The sequence below is a fragment of the Rhinolophus sinicus genome, linkage group LG18, assembly GCF_036562045.2.
Source record: "Rhinolophus sinicus isolate RSC01 linkage group LG18, ASM3656204v1, whole genome shotgun sequence".
Lineage (NCBI taxonomy): Eukaryota > Metazoa > Chordata > Mammalia > Chiroptera > Rhinolophidae > Rhinolophus > Rhinolophus sinicus.
This window is the reverse complement of record NC_133767.1, coordinates 4,243,024-4,262,894: the sequence shown is the minus strand read 5'-3', so window position 1 is coordinate 4,262,894 and position 19,871 is coordinate 4,243,024. Positions and strand designations below refer to the sequence as shown.

Here is a 19,871-nt window from a genome sequence, read left to right as displayed (position 1 = left end):
TCTGTGCTGGTCACGGCTGGGAAACCTGCCCAAGGTCCCATGGCTTTTCAATGGCATGGGGGCCAGGTAGTGTGCTTCTGCGCATGTGCCACCTGACCACTGGGTGACACTGCCCCTTTGAAGCGCTGTCAGGAGGATTAAAGAGAACGGCAGAAATGCTGCTCTAGCGGCGGTGACGAGAGGTGCGTTAGGGAAGAGGGACCGTGTCGAAAAATCCTGAGCTCCTGGCATGAGCCAGGAGTCTCCTGGTCTCGACCTCAGGCACGTAGATATGGCACGTGAATTTCTCTTCCTGGGGCCCAACCACTAGGGCCCCAAGTTCGGACACTTCTGAAGCTGTATTGAGGGACGAGGCTGAGAAGGTCAGAGCAGAAGCTGTGGCATCAGACAGACCTGGGTTTGATCCCAGCCTGGCCACTTCTTACCCGTGTGACACGGGTGAGTCACCTAACCTCCTCTCTGAGCCTCAGTTTCCTCTTAGGCCACGTGAGGACTGTTGCATCCCCTGTGTCGAAGGTCAGTGGGAAGTTAACAGAGGGAATTTTGCAAAGTGTTAGGTAAGCAGGGGCGTCTTCCCATGTGGCGTGTGCCACGTGGGCTGGTGTGAAGCAGACAGAACTGCAGGTGATGGAGGACTCGTGGCCCTGGGCAGGTCAGCAGGGCCTGCCTTCCTCGGGGACCCTGCCGCGCCTTCAGCATTTAGCCTGTATTCAGAGAGGTCAGTGTGGGAGTCCCCCCATCTTTCTGTCTTGAACTGTTCTTCAGTGGAAAGTCCTCATGGAAATACTGCTTTGAGGGGAAAGACAGTGACGCACCCTGGGGGCCGTAGAGGCAGCCTGTAGGTGCCCAGAGGCTGAGCCACTCAGAAGAACTCAGAGCCGTGTCCCATCCAGAGAGAAAGCAGCCCGTCTTCATAGCATCAGCTCGGCTCACAGCTTGAGTGCTGCAAAGCTCACGGAAAGAGCCATCTAGTGGCCTGAACAACTGTGGTCCCCCGGGCCTTCCAGAACCACCTTCTGCAGGGTTTGTTTCACGGGCCGTTTGAAGATAAAGGGCAGCTCCTTTGCCTGAGTCCAGAGAGACTTCCAAAGTCCAGGTGTAGCTGGTCGTGCCAAGAAAGGTGCCACTGCTCAGCCCCTCGAGGAAGGCACTTGTCCAGTAGCAGATGGACCCACCCCGGATGGCACTGCTCTTGGGGAGGAGTGTCACTCTCGAGGACAGAAGGGGCAGGAGGAGGCAGAAAGCACCCTTTCCCCTGTCGCCCAGGCACCCAGCCTCTCTCCAGCTCCTCTTCTCACTTTCCCACCTCTGGGGTCCTGGCCCCTGCACCTGCTTATATAACCTCTCCAAGCCTCAGTTCCCTCATCTTTAAAATGGGTGCATAGAAACATGTAACAGACGCTCAGCACTGCGTCCGTAACACATTTTATACTCCCTGTTTATCTTCCTCAGTTGTTGGTAGGTTGGTTGGTTATCTCCGTGTCCTAGAATGTAAGGTCCCTGAGAGCAGGCATCTGTCTGTCTGATTCGTACACACAGCCCTGCTGCCTGAGACAGTGGCTAGCACGTACTTGGCCCTCAGTAAATACACATGAATGAGTGTGTGAAAGTTTGGATGAAATGTTGGTAACAGCTGCCTTTTTTGATTGCTTCACTCTGTGCTGTGGATTGTGCTTTGGGCAGTGGTTAAAGCAACGTGTCTTCTCATCAACCCTATGAGGTGTAGATATTATTACTCCCATTTCACATAGGAAGGAACCAAGGCTCAGATCAGAGAGGTTAACTAACTTTCCCAAGGTCACACAGCTAGGATGTGGCTGGGCCAGGTTTCAGATCCAGAAGAGCCACTCCAGAGCTTGCACTTGTAGCCCACTCTTTGCACAGTGTCCAGCGTCTCACAGTGGGTTACGATTACCGATCGCCTCTTTTTTGCTCAGCCTTTTGAGAGCTGGGCGTTGGATGCATTCCATCTGAAGGGGGTGCCCAGAACCTTCCTTTCGGGCGATGGTACACACAAAAGTTAGCTGCGATGGGGTTTTGTGTGTCTACCCCGAATCTAGACAGAGAAGGTCAGGGTCTAGTGGACGGTGTGGCCAAGGGCAGCACCTCCAATCCCATACACAGGGGGCGGCAGCCCTCAGTCAGGATGCAGACATCGCTTTTCATCACCTTGGGCCTGGGCGTTGCTGTCCCCTTAATGCTGTGGCCCTCCGGTGGTGGTGGCCATTCTCCAGGGCATGCCAAGCTCGCATGTAAACAGGAAGTGCCAGTGGGGCACCCACCATTTGCAGGCAGCCGGCCTGCGACACAGGAGCCGTCTTTGGGCCCTGGGCCAACGGAAACTTTCTTGGAAGCCCCAGTCCCTGGTGGGGGGGGGGCAAGGCAAACACAAGCCCATAAGGGAGATTTAGGGGGCGACAGCAGCATATTCATTTGTACCTCTGCATACTAAAAATAATTTATTGGCAGCTGCTGGGCGGCTGAGTTCTGAAGTCACATAGATGGCAATATTAGCTGCCTTTCCCATGCTCAGGCTTTCAGATAATATAAATTAACTCTGTGTGTGTGTGCGCGTGTGTGTATATGTATTTATTTATTTATTTACAGGCGTCTTTCCTTATTTATATCGCTGGCTCCGTGAGCATTTACATTCCTTTAGAGACTCTGCAGTAATGAGCTTACAAGTGTGTCATTCGTTACCCACTTGTGGCAGGGTGTGTGTGTGTGGGGGGGAGCGCCGGGGAGGGGCACCCAGCAGATGCAAAACATGCGTTTGAAAGCTGGGTGTCTTTCATCAACAGGAGGCCCGTTTGTCTCCTTAAGTGCCTCTTTCCCAGAGGACAGGATGGGAACATGTTAAGAAGGTGACGGCCAGAATGACAGCTTCCAGGGAGTTGAGGCAAGAGAAACCAAGAAGGTGTGTAGGAAAAGCCAACACCGCCAAAGAGCGTGTTGGGGTTCGGAGGGTACAGAGCTGGGGTTCGTCTCGTCACAGAGACAGAGGAAGTGAGGCGAGAGGACTTGACTCCAGGACCCAAGTGGTTTAAGGAACCTTCTACGGGTTGACCGTCTCCTCCTAAGTCTCCTCCTAAAAGACGTCAGCCGCCCTCCGTGATCCCTTTCCTCCAGGGTCTTCAGTGGAGGTGGTGTCGCCCCCTAGGGGTCTTTTTGGAAATACTTGGGGCACTCCACAAAGGCTAGTTGTTTTTGTTGTTGTTGTTTTTTCAGTTACTGTTGACATACAATATTATGTTGATATCAGGTACACAACATAGTGATTAGACGTTTCTGTACCTTACGAAGGGACCCGTCCAATAAGTCGAGCACCCATCTGACGCCATCCAGAGTTATTACCGTATTACTGACTGTATCCAACATGCTCTGCTTTGCATCCCCGTGACTGTTTTTACAACTGGCAATGTGTACGTCTTAATCCCTTCCCCTTTTTCACCCAACTCCCCAACCCCCCGCCCATCTGGCAACCATCAGTTTTTTTTCTCTGTGTCCATGAGTGTGTTTCTGTTTTGTTTGTTCATTTATTTTGGTTTTTAGATCCCACATATAAGTGAGATCATGTGGCATTTGTCTTTGGCTTATTTCACTCCGCATAATGCCCTCTAAGTCCATCTATGTTGTCGAGAATGGTAAGATTTTTATGGCTGAGTAATAGTCCATTGTATATACGGACCACCTCTTCCTTATCCAGTCGTCTATTGATGGACATTTAAGTTGCTGCCATATCTTGGCTGTTGTAAATGACGCTGCAATGAACATAGGGGTGCATGTATCTTTTCAAGTTAATGTTTTGGATTTCTCTGGGTAAATACCCAGAAGTGGAATTGCTGGGTCATATGGTAGTTCTAGTTTTAATTTTTTGAGATAACCTCCATACTGTTTTCCTTAGTGGCTGTAGCAATTTGCAATCCGTCAACAGTGCACGAGGGTTTCCTTTTTCCCAGATCCTTGCCAGCACTTGTTAGCTGATTTATTGATTAATAGCACAAGGCTAGTTTTTAACACCCATGGGAGTAACGTGTCTGTTTTATAACCATGCTATGTGATTTGGAGCATGTTACTTAACCTCTCTGTGCCTCCATAGTTTCACCTGGAAAGTGTGGATACTAATAGCATCTACCCAAAAGTGTTCCGGGATTTTTTCCCCCAGCTTTATTGAGGTATAATGGACAAATAAAACTGTAAGATATTTGAAGTGTACAATGTGAAGGTTTGATACACATAAACATTTATGAAAGGATTTCCCCCCCATTGGTTAACACATTATTGTGGTCTTTTTAAAGAGGATTTGTGTCCAGCGTTGGGCACAATTCTTACAATAAATGTTCGATAAGTGTTAGTTACGATAGTTGTCAGTAATAAGTTACATCTAAAGTTCTGCTTGGCCCCTCCTGCACTTGACTCCTTTGTTTGCTTCATGAACATACTTTCTTTTCAACATCAGGCGAGAAAGCTGCTTTCCCCAACCCCCAACTGGCTTCCACTTCCTGACGAAACCCCTGGCACACGGCCGTCTCCACCCGCCTTTTCACTTCTGGTCCTGCACAGAGATGAATTGTGTACACATAACCCACTTCCCTCTCCAGCATCCACACCTCCCAACGGCAGGAAGCGTGTCTGAATTCACTTCCTATCTTTTGCCCCTGCCCTGCCTCGCGGGGAGTAGACACCCAATTAAAGCTTCTGGAGTGAATCCACCAGCCCTTCTCCACCCTGTCAGAGCCAGCCCCTTAACGCGCACGTCTTTAAAAATCTCCCTTTTATCCTGAAATGAAATCCATACTTACTGTCACCTACTCACACTCACAACCCTAAAACAGGTCAAGATACTGCCCTAATCATAATCTAAGGAATATAGAAAACTAATCTGTAATAAAAGTAATGTATATTGCGTTCTGTAAATGATCAAGCAACCCCAGACCAGGGCTTCTCAGACCTTACTGTGTGGGTGAATAGAATTACCTGGGGGTTGAATTAAAATGCAGATTCTGACCTGGGGGTGGGAGCCGAGACCCTGCATTTCTAAGAAACGCCAAGGGGATGCAACCCACCTTGCCTTGCGTAGCCAGGGCTGGAAGGCACATGAAAAGCTCAGGGGGCATTCAGTGGTTACAAATGCAGGTGGATCACAGGTGTGTTTATTGGTGACTTAACACCTGCAGCTCGTATAGCCATCGAGGATGTCATTTTCTGAAATTGTGGTAAAAACGCTGAATGATGTGAAATTTCCCCATGCATTAAACGGTAGTGACTCTCCTGGAAACTCCGGTTCCGTTGAAATCACTCAGAAGTTCTCTGTGTCATATGTAAATTTCAGCTGGGTTCCTGGCCACCATCATTAAACCTGAGCTGTTCAGCAAGGCATGCTCCCGTATGCACTGCTAGGGATCTGCTGTCCCTCTTCCATCAACGCCCTGGCATCACAGGATGTGTCAAGGGTTCTGAGATCATTGAGACAAGGCTCAGAAAATCGAGTTCCCTGAAGACCCTGGGTCCTTAGTTTCAAGTGGTCACAATTCTCAGGCTCCCAGCGTGCAGGTGGCTGAGGGGACATGGGCCAGGCTGGAAGGGAGCTGTGGTGACCTGGAGAGCAAATGCCCCTTCCCGATACCACTGGGCCACTGCTCAGCCCCACACGATTGTCACACGTAGGAATCCGAGCCCAGTGTTGTCAGGTCCCCTGATGTATCAAGAGAGGGCAGAGAATACAGATTTTTTAGATGAAATCTCCAGATTTTGAAATGCCGGAGATTAAAACCTAAGGAAATGGAAACACTCTACAGAGCAAACCAAACATCTCCGCGTTTGATGGAGCCATTGGGCCCGCAGTGTGACCTCTGGGTTAAATGCAGTGACGTGCCGTCAGCTTGGGCTGTCCAGTGCCTGCATGAATGCCCCACCCATCCTCAGGCCACCCCTTTTTCAGCCGGGACCCTAACCCTCCTGCCATTTTCCTCATGCAGTTACTGCTCGTCCCTGGCCACCTCCAGACCCCTTCTTTCCTCCCCAGGGGACACCCTCCTTGGGCTAACTGGGCCCCTTTCTCTGGCCATCTCCTTCCCTCAGCTCAGCTCTCCTGTCCTCTTTGGCTGGTGCCCAGGGACTGTTCCTTCCGGATGGGAACGGGGTTTGACCAGCTGAGTCTGCCAGCAGTGGCCCCCCGAGCACTTACTCCTAGAGCCATGGGTCTCAGCCAGGGGTGATTTGTGACCCCGGGGGACATTTGGCAATGTCTGGAGACCTTTTTGGTCATCACGGGGGTGTTCCGTCTGATGGGTGACGGTCACGGGTGCAGCTAAACAGCCTACAATGCACAGGACGGCGTCCACAGTAAGGCGTCAGCGGTCCAAAGTGTCAGGAGGGTCACAGTGGAGAAACCCTGTCTTAGAGTATCCAGGAGGCTTTATTATGGAAGCCAGACCGGGTCGGTCATTGTAACTGTCACACTCACATCCGCCTGGTGGGGCTAGAAGGAGCCTGTGGGTCAAGGCCTGTGCTGGGCTCTGAGCACGTTTCCCTTGGGCTCTGTAGTGAGGCCCCAAGAACTCAGCATTTTGGGGTTCAGTTCCAGGCTATGTGGCCTTGGGCAGTGTCAGAGATAAACAAAGCTGTAAGACAGATTTTAAGTAGTAAAACACTGTTGCAATAGGGAAGAGTCCAGCATGAACTAAACTCCGCTGCAGTGTATCCAGAGGTGACCAGGCTTTTTAAAGGGAGCCATGAGCAAATGACAAGGGAAGGGGAGAATGCCAAAAAGCAGGAAGGGCAGGTTGGTCCGTGTGAAACCCACCTGGGTTTGCAAACTGGCGTGCCTCCAGGGTAGCCGTCTCCCCTCCCACAGAGGCTGGGACCCAGGGCCTGTCTTAGGGCTTGGCTGAAACAACCTAAGTGCTTCTGGCAGCCTTGTGTTTCCTCAGGCAGGCATTTCACGGGGGCCTGGAGGCATCCCAGGGATGTGGCCCTGAGCTGTCAGAACCATGTGACCGTTTGTTTGTCGTTAGAGGCCGAGGTTGAGGCCTGGTTGAGAAGGGGCTCAGAGTTTGGTCAAGGGGCAGATCTTTCCAGCTGGTTGTCCTCCCTCCTGAGGATGGTTCCTGTTGCCTCTCTCTCGCTATAAAAGGATTTCTTAGCACCCCAGTTCCACTTGACCTAGATTCTAATATCTTCTGTGTATTTATTGTGTGTGCGAGTGAAATATAAATCCACAGGCTTGGCATATAGCGAAACACCCAACTTCAAAAGGTCCTAAACCTTTTTTTTTTTCATTAATGAGTAGATATTTAGGATTACGAATATGTATTATGTCAGCCGTTCTCCAATGTACTTGGCCTCAGGGGTCCCCTTATACTTTCAGACATTATCGCAGAGAGTTTTTGTTTATGTAGGTTATACCTATCACTTATTTCTATTTATTGAAATTTAAACTAAGGCATTCTTAAAATGGTTAGTAATTTACTTAAAATAACAGTGTTTCATTACATGTCTATGTAAGTAAAGATTTTATGAAAAAGCTGAATTTTTTTTACAACAAAAACAAATGTAGTGAACGGAGAGGCATTGTTTTACATTTTTGCAAATCCTTGTAATATCTGGCTTAATAGAAGACAGCTGGAGTATCACATTCGCTTCTGCTTTCAATCTGTTGCGATTTTGCTCGTCCTGTAGCCTCTGGAAAACTCCACTGTATGCTTGTCAGGGATTGAGTGAAAAGAAGGAACTAACGTCTTCATAGTGTGATGCAAATAGTTTGACCTGGAGGGTCCCCGAAAGGGTCCCAGGGTCCCCCAGGAGCTCACAGACCACACTTTGAGAACCACCACATTGGCTCATTGCACGCATGAATTCTCTGGCAGCAAGTTCTCTATTATGGTCTAGGCTTTATGCTCAAAGCTTTACATGTAGTAACTTGTAACTCGCATAAAAGCCCCATCACGGAGGTACGAGTTATTATGCCCATCTTACAGAGAGGTAAACTGAGGCTCACAAAGTCAGCTGCTGTGTCCAGGGCCACACCAGTAGCCAAGTGGCAGAGGCCAGATTTGAACGCACCATACCTCACCACCCTGCCTTTCTAAAAGATTTAGGTCTGCTCACCCAGTGGTCAGGCGCCAGCCAAAAACAATATCCATTGAGTACCAAGCATCATTGTGAACTGCTCTTCTGTTAGCTACAATTAAATATGTGTGCCACGTGGTTTCATCGCTGCCTCACCTTTGCAGCGTACATCTTCTTACCCCCTTTTTTCATAAATGAGAAAATTGAGGCTCTGGGACAGAGAGCTTCTGTCTCAAGGTGAAGCGGCGGAGGTTGGCTTCCAAGCCAGCTCCGTCCATCCAGCTTCCTCCCTCCACACCCCATGCTTTGCGCTAACAGAAATAAATTTGCTAAACCGCACTGGGCTTATTATTGAGGGTTCTCTCAAAGCAGGGCCTGCCGTGCCCAGCGTGGCCCAGGTTTCTAAGTGGGCAGCCCAGCCCCGTGCGGTGCATGCTAATGAGCTGGACCAGGGGCCTCTTCAGGTTTATTGGCATTGGCAGCCTGGGCAGTGGCCCGCCCTAACTGGGCCCCGCCACTCACACTGCTGCTCGGCTAATCGTCTACCCGGCGCTGAGGTCCTGTGGGAAGCAGGTACGGGTTTGTCCTCCCATGTCCTTCCCAGTGGCCTTGGTCACCTTGGGGATTGGAAGGAAGCCTTGGACACCGAGTTCCAGAGCAAATGGTGACTCATCCGGTTGTGTGTCCACGTGGCACAAAGGACATCGTAAACTGGTTGTGAGGAGCAGGCGGTGGGACCGGTGACCTCACGTCTGAGCAGCGCAGCTGGCCAGGGTGTCCTTTTGGCACCATCCCTGTTCCTAATAGGTGCTGAGAGCTCTGTCCCTGGCCACTGGGTTCAGATCCTGCCTCCTCCGCCTCCTAGATCTCGATGTAGACACTTCCCATCCCCGAACCTCAGTGCTCCCATCTGAAAAATGGGGAGAATAACATCGCATCTCCTTCCTAGGGTCCCCAGGAGGATTAAATGAATTAGTACACGCAGAGGGCTTGGGACAGAGCTTGGGATGTTGACGCGCGGTGCATGTACATTCTAATAGGTGCCTGATGCTTACACACCTTGTGTGTGTCACCCACTGTTCTGGGCGTCAGACATTTTCTCATCGCCAGCCTCAGACTCGGTGACGGATGAGGAAACTGAGGCACAGGGTGATGAAACAATTGTGTCCCAATCCAAAAGCTGTTGCAGATCAGGTCAAAGGAAGAGGCGGGGAGAAGACCTGATGCTTTTAGGAGTGTCCGTCTGTGCCTCGGCTTCCTATCCCTCATGTTATTTCACAGTGAGCTGAAAGGACAGCTCTTTATTCGTCGATCATATCGAATAATGGCTGATTCAGAGACTGTTTAGCAACACGCACTCAGGACTTACCACGTTACAGAGGAGAAAACTGGACTGTCGCTCAAGCAAGACGAGGACCCAGGTCTTGTCCGTCTCTGTCCAGTGTCCTTTTGACACAAAAAGAAGAGTAAAGGCCTATCAATGAGCAGATAGTTTAGGAAACGCAGTGACCCACTGTGGGGACAGAGCCCCAGAAAGCAGTTTCCAGGCTCTCGGCCTCACATAGACAGGTGCTGGCTCAGGTAGTAAATGGCCAACTGTGATTGCATGGCCATCAGATGTGGCTAGTTGGCCGTCAGCTGTAACCAGTGAGCCATTGGCCACAATATAACTGCTGTGGCTACGCTAGCAGAGAAGAGAGAGAGAAAGAATGGGGGCTAGCAAGGAGATGGCGGCTGGGCTGGCAAGCGTGGATGGCGGTTTGCGGACAGTGTGGATCCAGCCTCCAGTGAGAGTATAGTGCCGCCAGAGAGAATATAGTGGTATGACTCCCCTACCTATGGCTCCGTGGGTGTTCCTTTTTGGCCTCACCATATCCTGCGTTATGTGGGGAGCGGGACCAGAGACCCTGCAGGTCGCCCGGCATGACACCCACCTCCACCCATTCAACACAAGGCCATGGGGCCCAGAGTCATTTGATGGAGTGAGTCCAGCTCCATCCTGAGGACTGGGTGTGAAGAGAACCAGGGCAGGGCCAGCGGACCCAGGTGCGTCTCAGGCAGCAGAAGCCTGGCTCACGTAACCTGCCTCTCAGAGCCATATTGTGGTTAGCATATTTCTACCTGATTGAAATTGGCTCTAAACGTGCCCAAGGTTGAATGGGAATGGAGGACGTTATTGCATTTAATTATTTCTTCAGAATAAAAATGGATTCTAGCAGCAGCTTAGAGGAAAGGCAGCAGCAGAGCAATTAGAGTTTTCAAGCTCTCATGCAAACATTTGAATGCAATCATTGTAATAAGTACATTAAAATAAGTCAAAGGGTTGCATTTGCATAAACAGCCCAAGGTGAGCATGTTGGATTGGTTAAGAGTAAAGGGGACACAGCTGTCAATCATAATGAAGAAATTATAAACAATCTGTCCTCCAGGCAGAGACCATCAGGCCGAGATGGTGGAGGCCCGATGTTAATTGCTAGTGAACCTAATCCGGGTTTGCTGCTCGTTCTCCCTCCTGCTTTGGGTTGTGGGCACGTTCAGGAAGTTGTACGCACATTCATTCTCACCAGAATACCCAGGAGGTAAGTACCGTCATCCCCATTTTCCAGATGAGGAAACCGAGGCACGGAGCGTTTGAGTCCCTTTATTTCTAGCAGCGTGACCTCAGCCAAATGATTTTACCTCCCTGTGTCTTTGTCTCCCTCCCTTAATCAGGACCAGCGCTGCCTGCTTGGTTCTTTAGGAGAGGATTGAGGGCACAGGAGGGCCCGTGGGTGCTGAGGACGTGACCATCGCTCTGTATGCCTTCGCCGTGAAACCCCCACGGCTGCTTTTCCTAGGGACGGGAAGCTGGGTGTGGGTCCCCAGGGAAAGGAGAGAAGAGCTGACACCTGTTTGTCTCTTGGCAGTTAGGGGAAGAGTTAGGGGGAAAGCGAGGTGCTATCTCATGCCCGTCAGGGGAGGAATGGATAAAGACGAGGTGCTCTAGCCCCCAAAGGGGTATGACTCAGCCTTAGGAAGGACGGAGGCCCAGCCACTTGCGACAACATGGATGAAGCTGGAGGACATGACGCTAGATGGACTAAGCCAGTCACAGAAGGACACATAACTGCAGGGTCCCACTTAGATGAGGAATAAAATAGGCAGGTCCATAGAAGCAGAGAGGAGACCGGTCGCTTCCAGGGGCCGGGGGCCGGGGGGATGGGGTCTTGTTGGTCATAAAGCCACCATTATACAAGACAGATGTGTTCCAGATACCACGCCCGTGGAGAGCAATAGTGTACCGTGCACTTCCCCATGTGTCGGAGGCAGATCTTGTGTCTGCCTTCATTTAACATTTTAAAGGAAAATTTTTTTAAAAAGGAGGGAAAACTCATGGGCTGTTGCAGAACACAGCATTGACTCGGTGTGACAGGAATTCTCAGGCCTCTGAACCACATCTAATTCCCCCCGACTGTGCCTCTCTCTGAGTTTTCTGGAAGCGGTCTCATGTCTGGGAGCTCTTCCTTCCAGAAGACTAAATATGTCCTGTGGGGGCAGAGCCCCAGAAAGCAGTTTCCAGGCTCTCGGCCTCACGTAGACAGGTGCTGGCTCAGGTAGTAAATGGCCATCAACTGTGATGGGATGGCCATCAGCTGTGGCTAGTTGGCCGTCAGCTGTAACCAGTGAGCCATTGGCCACAATATAACTGCTGTGGCTACTCTAGCAGAAAATGGGGGGCTAGCAAGAAGATGGTGGCTGGGCTGGCAAGCGTGGATGGCGGTTTGCGGACAGTGTGGATCCAGCCTCCAGTGAGAGTATAGTGCCGCCAGCGAGAATATAGTGGTATGACTCCCCTACCTATGGCTCCGTGGGTGTTCCTTTTTGGCCTCACCATGTCCTGTGTTCTTGTATGGGGAGCGGGAGCAGAGACCCCGCCGGGTCTCCCGCACGACAAATGGCGCAGCGAGCAGGGTCTCCCACATGACATGTCCCTTCTCTCTTACACGCGAATCTTGTGATTTCCTGAGGCAGCTGCGTGTCACGTCTGGGGCCAGGCGGAAGGCCACTGGGCCCCACCGAGCCAGTCGTCCCCACTGTGGGGGGGCCTCTGCGTAGACAACGTGCATAAATCAGGAGTCGGGTTAGAACCGACAGTGACGCCTGGTCCTGATGTCACAAATTAACCAGAGGACTCGGCCGTTCTCTGATGGTCAGATTAGCTCCTCTGATGGCAGAGTTTCTTGTGTCTGGTTTTGCTAAGGTTCTGCCAGGAAGTGCTAGCTAGCGAGCATGAGCTTTGAAATCAGTAGTTTATGGAGGTTTTCTGCTCATGGGGCCAAATTGCAATCCTCAGTTAATGAGGAAAGAGAACAGCCCAAGAATAATACTTAGGATGTGTCTGATGAGAGAGGATGCAGATGGCTGTAAAGGGCAGAGGCTCTTCTGCTTTCTCTCTGCCTCCTCGTTAACTTCTAGAGAACGGGCTTAGGGACAGAATTTAAATTCATTTTCTTAGACAGTGGGAGTCATCAAACTGATTTTCTTACTGTGAGAGGCGGAAAAAAAACCACTTTGGTTCTTGTACCTGAGGACAACTGGAAGGAAGAAAGCAGGTCAGACTGGCTCCTGTATTAATCAGAATGAGCTAGACCATGTTGCAGTAACAAACATCCCCGAATCTCAGTGGTGGAAAATGACAGACATTTACTTCTGCCTGTGGATCGTTGGTAGTGTCTCTGCTCCACACCGGCCTCACGCAGGGTTGCAGGACCCCCCCCAACCCCCCTGCAGGGGTGTGGCTCGATGCTCTGGGGGCAAGAGGGTTGTGGCCAAATGTGGCTCCAGTCACTTGCAGGGGATGGGAAGTATTATACAATCCTATCACGTGCCTAAAAGGAAGAGAACTATAGTATTTGTCGAGCACTTTATTGAATACCATCCCTCCGTCAGCTCCATCCCAACCTAGGCTAATACGAGCAAACAGGGAGAGACCCCTCTCACTCCCCCCATATTGAAGGGGGAGCTGAATGCTCCTTGGTTTACCTCTCTGCCGAACGGAAGCGTTAGTGTACCACAGCAAGTGTGAGAGTCAGACCCGTGTACATTCAGTGCCTCCCCTGTGACGTTGGGCAAGGTACCGAACACCTCCAAGCTCCTTTCCCACTTGTGAGACGGGAGAGTGGCCGTAGCTGCCTTGGAAGTTATTTCTGAGGCGCAGATGAGATGTCCCCGAGAAGGGCTTGGCCGGTGCCTGGACCCTGGTCCATGCTCAGGAATCTCGTAACAGCACCTTGGCTGCTCTTTCTGTTAAATGGCAAGTGAGGTGCCTACGTCCTTAGGGGGTAATTGTCAGTACCAATAAGTAATACCAATGAATCACTGAGTACATGGGGCCGGGCTCACGGCAGGTGCTCAGAACATGCACCTGAGAGGCTGCTTAGGATTCCTGAAGAGCCTCTGGACAGAGAGGAGGGAGAAGAGCAGTATCAGTGGGGTGCAAGGACGGAGGCCTGGGGATTTCTGGCAGGTCTGTACGGGGAGGTAAGAAAGATCAGAACCAGGTGTCAGAACTGGAAGGTCTCCGTCACCCGCCGGGATAGAATATCAGCCCCTGTGTGTGACCAGCAGCCGCTCTGTGACCCAGTACGGACTCAGCTCTCCTTTATCGGCGTCGCTTTATTTCCTTCTTCCTACCCCATTGCCCGCCAGCCCCTGCGGCCCCGAGCTTTTGGTGCATCTAGGCTCCTACTTACTGCCCTGTCCCTCTCATTATCGCCCTGCCAGCCAGGGGGTTACCAGCCAGCCTGAAGGTGGCCATTTGCAGGTGACAGGTCTTTCCCTGATCCATTTACCATGTTTCCCCAAAAGTAAAACCCAGCCGGACCATCAGCTCTAATGCGTCTTTTGGAGCAAAAATTAATATAAGACCGGGTCTTATTTTAATATAATATAAGACTGGATCTTTATAATATAATATAATGTAATTAATATAATATAATACCAGATAAATATAAAATAAGACCAGGTCTTGTATTAATTTTTGCTCCAAAACACGCATTAGAGCTGATGGTCCGGCTAGGTCTGATTTCGGGGAAACACGGGAGTTGGGTGGGAGTGGATGAAAAGGGAGCCAGATCCCGTGGTACAAAGCCAGGCTGCAGTGTTTAAGGGGGCACAGAGATGGGGTGTGAAGGTCTCTGCAGCTTCTTGGAAGTGGGCCGAGAACTGGCCCGGGCGTGAGGTCTGTGGTTCGTCTGCTTGGAACCCCAGCTTCTCCACCAACTATGTAGCTGGGGTACCTTGGGCAAATCACTATTAACGGATGCTCAGTTCCCTCGCCTGTAACATGAGAATAACAGCAATATTCCGCTTACAGAGTAGCCACGGGGGGTCTTAGTGTCGGCTCTCATTTTCGTAGGGCCTCCTTCTCCGAACAGGGGAAACTGGTGCCTGATGCCAGGGGAGACGGGGCAAAGACAAGAAGGGGGCCGCCGAACAGAACGGGTGCGCCGGGGACACCCGCCAGCGGCACCAGGCTCAGGGGAGGGGTGTCTCCCGGACAGCTGGGGTCTGCACACTTTTTCTTAAGGGACCAGATAGAAATATTGTCGGCTTTGCAGCCCAGGCAGGCTCTATCGCAGCTGCTCGCCTCTGCTATGGTAGCATGAAAGCAGCCGTAGATAGTACCTAAAAGAATGGGCATAGTCATGTTTCAATAAAACTTTATTTACAAAACAAGGGGCAGGTGGGATTTGGCCCCCAGGGGTGTGTGCCCGCCTAGAGGAGGAGCCACGCTGAGTGTCACCCTGTCCCCAGCAGCAGCCCTGGCTGCTCAATTGGTACCTCGCCATTCTCTCCCGCAGGAGCCGTTAGTAGGCACATTTAGGAAAACTGACAGGGGAGTGTCCCCTCAGAATTTCTACTCAGGGCCCATGTGTTTCTCTAGCAATGGGGGTCAATTTATCAGACAATTAGCGTTCTCTGTGGTTTCGGAGGGCGTCCCCTCCAGGGCCAGCTTTGGGACAGTGGCTCCTCTTTCAGGTTGATGTACCCAGTGACGTCTCTCCTTCAGAGCTGACAGCGGCCCGGTCCGATTTCTCTTACAGATCTGTGCCACGTCCTAAAGGCAGTAGGATGTGTATAACATCCTACCCACATTTCCTCCCCTTATGACGTCTTTATGGCATTGCCAGCCCTTAAATAAACCATCACAGCGCCCGCGCTCTGCTGAACTTGAGCAGGAAGCTGGAACAAACTGTCCGTAATCCAGGGGCAGAGACAGTCAAGGAGACTTAACTTGAAAGGGAGGTATGGCCAGTGGCAAGCGCCGGGGAGCCTAAAGCTGGCTCCTGAGCGGCCCCTGAGTTTCTCGTTGGAGCATCTCGTGTTTCCTGATGGGGAACCAAGGTGCAGGGAGACGTTGAGCTCGTAGCAAAGGCAGGGCCAGAAACCGGGGCCCAGGCTCGCTCACCTCTGTGCCCTGATCTTGGGGGGCTGACCTACGTAGCGTGCTCGCCCAGTAACGTTGCTCTCCTGTGTTTCCTTCCCATCTTCTCCAGGATGGCTACTTCTCTCACCGGCCGAAGGAGAAAGTGCGGACGGACAGTAACAATGAAAACTCGGTCCCCAAAGATTTCGAGACTGTGGACAACAGCAACTTCGCCCCCAGGACTCAAAAGCAGAAACACCAGCCTGAGCTGGCGAAGAAACCCCCGAGCAGGCAGAAGGAGCTCTTGAAAAGGAAACTGGAGCAGGAGAGGGGACAGGGAGCTCGGTCCCCAGGCAAAGGCGCCAACGAGGTACAGCCGCCTGGCGACAGAGCCCCAGTGAACAGTAGCCGTGGGAAGGAAGCCCCCAGACAGCCTCACGCCAGGAAAAACGGGGGCGGCTCCCCTGAGATCAAGTACGACCAGCCCCCCAAGTGCGACATCTCAGGCAAGGAGGCCATCTCCGCCTTGTCCCGCTCCAAATCCAAGCACTGCCGGCAGCAGATTGGGGAGACCTATTGCCGCCACAAGCTGGGGCTCCTGATGCCCGAGAGGGTGACACGGTTTTGTCCCCTGGAAGGTAAGTGCCAGTCCCCCAGGCCGGGAGCGAAAGCTCCTCTCCAATCTTCCCTCCTCCCCAGTCCCCTTCTGCCCCCGTTCTCAGACATGCTGAAAATGACCGCCCTGTTTGTCAAACCCCAAATTAGGACACGAGATTCGATTTGTCGGTGCTCCCTGAAACCTGAAGTCTTGTGTGAAAAAAGGTTTACGAAATCAAATTGCCTTTTATTACAGCTTTAACCAATTGCCTTTATGGCAGAGGGTGAAATACAATGAAATCATGGCTCACAGGGAGTTGCAGGAGGCGCGGAAATGGTTGTGGGGCTTGTTTTCTGTCTCAGCAGAATATCAGGATTGGAACGGATGTGAATAGTGTTGTGATTGAGTGTGGTCCAAAAGGGTTCTAATTGGGTGCATTGACTTTGGAGCCTCTGAGAAACGGCCTCCCCGTTTTCCTTCATCTAAAAATCCTTCCTTCCTTCCTTCCTTCCTTATTTTCTTTCTTCCCCATTTCCTGACCCCCGCCCCCTTCCTGCGCTGTGCTGGACACTCTTCTATATGCTGTGACCAGCAATAGGTCAGCTCTCTTGCTGTGAGGCAGTGAGAGATCCGACCCTAACAGGTGCTGTATCTGCCTCAGGATTGAGACGGCAGGTCAGAGACTCAAGAGCCGGGCGGCAGGGTGGGCAGCTGGGGGCCCTCAGTCCTCAGTCAGCTGCAGTCCGAAAATATTCAGTGGAAAATTCCAGAAATAACCGGTTCATAAGTTTTAAGTTGCATGCCGTGCAGAGTAGCCTGGTGAAATCTGCCGCCGTCCCGCTCTGTCCCACCTGGGACGTGACTCGGCCCTTTGTGCAGCGTGTCCGTGTGGTCGGTACATGCCCCCCAGCCATTTGTCACTTAGTAGCTGTCAGCGTTCTCAGATGGCTGCGTCCAAGGCACCCTTACTCACTTCTGTCACATTCACGTGACTTATTACAATTTACCCTTATAAGCGTTCAGTTTTATTACTAGTTCTTGTTGTTAGTCTGTTACTGGGCCTAATTTACCTTCATCACAGGAATGTACGTATGTGTAGGAAAAAGCATCGTCTATACACGGTTCGCTACTATCCAGTTTCAGGCATCCACTGGGGGGGGTCTTGGAACGTGTCCTCCGCTGATAAGGGGGGACGACTGTGCTGGTGTATATGACACTGTTTGTGCCCTTGTCCCCTTGATTCCTCCCACCAGCCCTAAGAGGTAGGTCTGTTATCAACCCAGTTTGTTGATGAGAAAACTGAGGCTCGAAGAGGTTCGGTGCTTGGCCAGAGGAGCGCGGCTAGTAGATGGCAGAGCTGGTGGGAACCCAGGTCTCTGCATTGTTCAGAAGCCTCCCGTCAGCTCAGACTGCCAGGTCTCGGGCAGGCACTGCAGGCTGGAGAGCGTATCTCTCTGTCGTCAGGTGTTGCAGGGGGAAGGGAGGGCGTTAAAGGGCAGCGGAGGGCGGATGCTGCGAGGCCGGCCAGGAGTTCCCTCGCTCCTCCTGGTCCTACGAAGACATCTCCAGCGTGGTTTCCTGGCATGCGTTGGCCTTCGCTGCATCGGCCACGGTGGCACAGCCTCCTGGGACCTCTGAGCTGGTTAATAAGATTGGCATTAAACAGCCATTGCACCCCCAGCCCCGGTGACGCTTTAATTTGCTGCACCACAGCCTCCCCCTTTTGCATTAAATTTACTGTGAATAGACTAATTGCAAAATAACCCTAATTGGGTAGTTATCAATGAACAACGTCCTGTGGAACAAAACGGCTTGCAATTAATAGCATTTAAGCCATAAACTATTCTTCTGCAGAAAGCTAAGATGTAATTACACCCCATACGGAGATTGTGTTCCCTTTCTGGAAACCATGACACCCGGATTTCCCTCTGCTTAGGAGGGATTTGAGCTCCAGCCCAGTGGTCCTTTTATTTCCTGCTAAATGAGGAAACGGAATCGGGAAGGGGAGGGAACTTGAATGTGTGCGTAAATTTACATATTTCCATGAACACACACTCAGGTGTTTGCACTGTTTGTCATTTTGCCGAGCTCAGCGTCCCCATCACCCAAACTTCAGCCAATATGATGCCAGAAGTTGAATATAGTTAAGGAAACAATTGCTCCCGGCTTGAAGTCTGACAAATTCAGAGGAAAGGAAAAGATCTTAAATGTTGACTCTTGTAAAGGGTTCCTGCTCCTCCCATCCAGACGCCTCCTGTCCCCTGGCCCCAGCACCACTCAGGGAACAGGAAGAGTCTAGAACCCCTGGAGATGGTTTGCTTCCTGTGGAGGTGTTCCTTGCCTCTGTGACTTGTCTGTTTCGCTCTCCGCCTCCTGGAGAAAACCGATGGAATGGTGACATGTTTTCACAAGGGAAGGAGGCAGCTGTGGCCCATCCACTAACAGCCACTAGGAGTGAGAGGCAGTGGTTGGGTACCCGCCCCCCAGCTGACCTCAGAGGGGCTTATTTCTAATCCCACCTGGGCAGCTCTGCCCCATCCCTCACCCCCCACAATGGCCTGGGCCTCCTGTCCCTTCCTTGCACTCCGGAGTCACCTGAGAGCCCCCACTCACTCCAGCTGGACCGCCCCCTGTTTCATGGACATGAAACCATGTCAGCTGGAAGGCCAAGGGTGGCCTGCGCTGGAAAAAGAACTTTTCCATCCAAAGATCCCCAGGCACTGGATTTCGAATCCTGGTTCTACCTTTACCGGTTATGGGACCCTAACCCCCCAGTGCCTCAGCTTCCTCATCTGTAAAGTGGACACAAATCCCTGTCCCCTATTTTCGTAGGACTGTGGCTGAAATACGATCATGTCTATAAAATGCTTAGAGCAGAGGGGGGTAGAGCAAAGCGGACTTGTTTGGCTGTTGGCAGTAGTGATGATGATGGGGGTAATAGGGCGGGGGGTGGGCATTGAGAGCCGTGGAAGGCCGGCCTCCTGGACAGCGACTTTCGACGTTTGTTGCCCAGCTGCACCTTTTTCTGTCTGTTCTTCAGATGTGGCCCCATGTGCCTCGGGCGTTCTCTCATGCTCTTCCTAGCCCCCTCCACTGTTGCCCTGTGCTTCCCTGTCTCGGCCTAAATGCCACCTCCTCAGGGAAGCCTTCCCAGACTACACCTCCCCCAGAAGCCCTGGCCACAGGGGACGCACCTACCCTGGTGAGGGCAGAGGTGGCTTTCCCAATAAATGTCTTTCCTAGCAAAGACTGTCTGAGCCGTAAGAGGCATTCTGGTGCCAGGAGCTAGGTAGTGCAACTTTTCTGCCTCGTTGCATTTGGAGTAACTAGATATCAGGAATCTCCCTCCACCTGCCCTCATAGGTCAGCAACCTCCTTCCACCTTGAGTTAAAATGTCCCAAGATAGGCCGTGCTGGCTACCCTGGCCCCTCCTGCACTTGTTCAGCCTTTGCTGTACCAGGTAAAGCTGTGAGCACAACACAAATGTCCAGGTGAAGAACGGGAGATGAAAACAGAAGTTTTAGAGAAAGCCATCAGCCGAGAGGCGGGGTGGGCCACCTGCCACCTGAGCAGGAGCTCGGGGCCTGAGCAGCTGAGCGAGGCAGCCGTTCTCGGATGAGTGATGAGTGAGGGCTGGTTTTTGAGTCAGTCGACAGACCGCGGGGCTGTAAGCGTTTGCACATGACTGGGGAAGCCGGCTCTCGTGTCAGGGTGAGGATGGACAGAAAGGGGGTTTCGGATAGAAAGGCATCTGTCCATATCGTTACCCACCAGCCTTTGCAGGAGGCCAGAGG

General features: G+C 51.7%; 1 protein-coding gene across 2 annotated transcripts in view; it reads left to right on the top strand.

The window, feature by feature from the left end:
- Nucleotides 1-19,871, top strand: part of XYLT1 (xylosyltransferase 1) — a 335,332-nt gene that overhangs the window by 208,183 nt on the left and 107,278 nt on the right. For both annotated transcript variants that reach the window (XM_074322544.1, XM_074322543.1), the window contains exon 3: nucleotides 15,609-16,116. In XM_074322544.1, coding sequence (XP_074178645.1) covers nucleotides 15,609-16,116 — 508 coding nt within the window. The remainder of the gene's footprint in view (nucleotides 1-15,608; nucleotides 16,117-19,871) is intronic.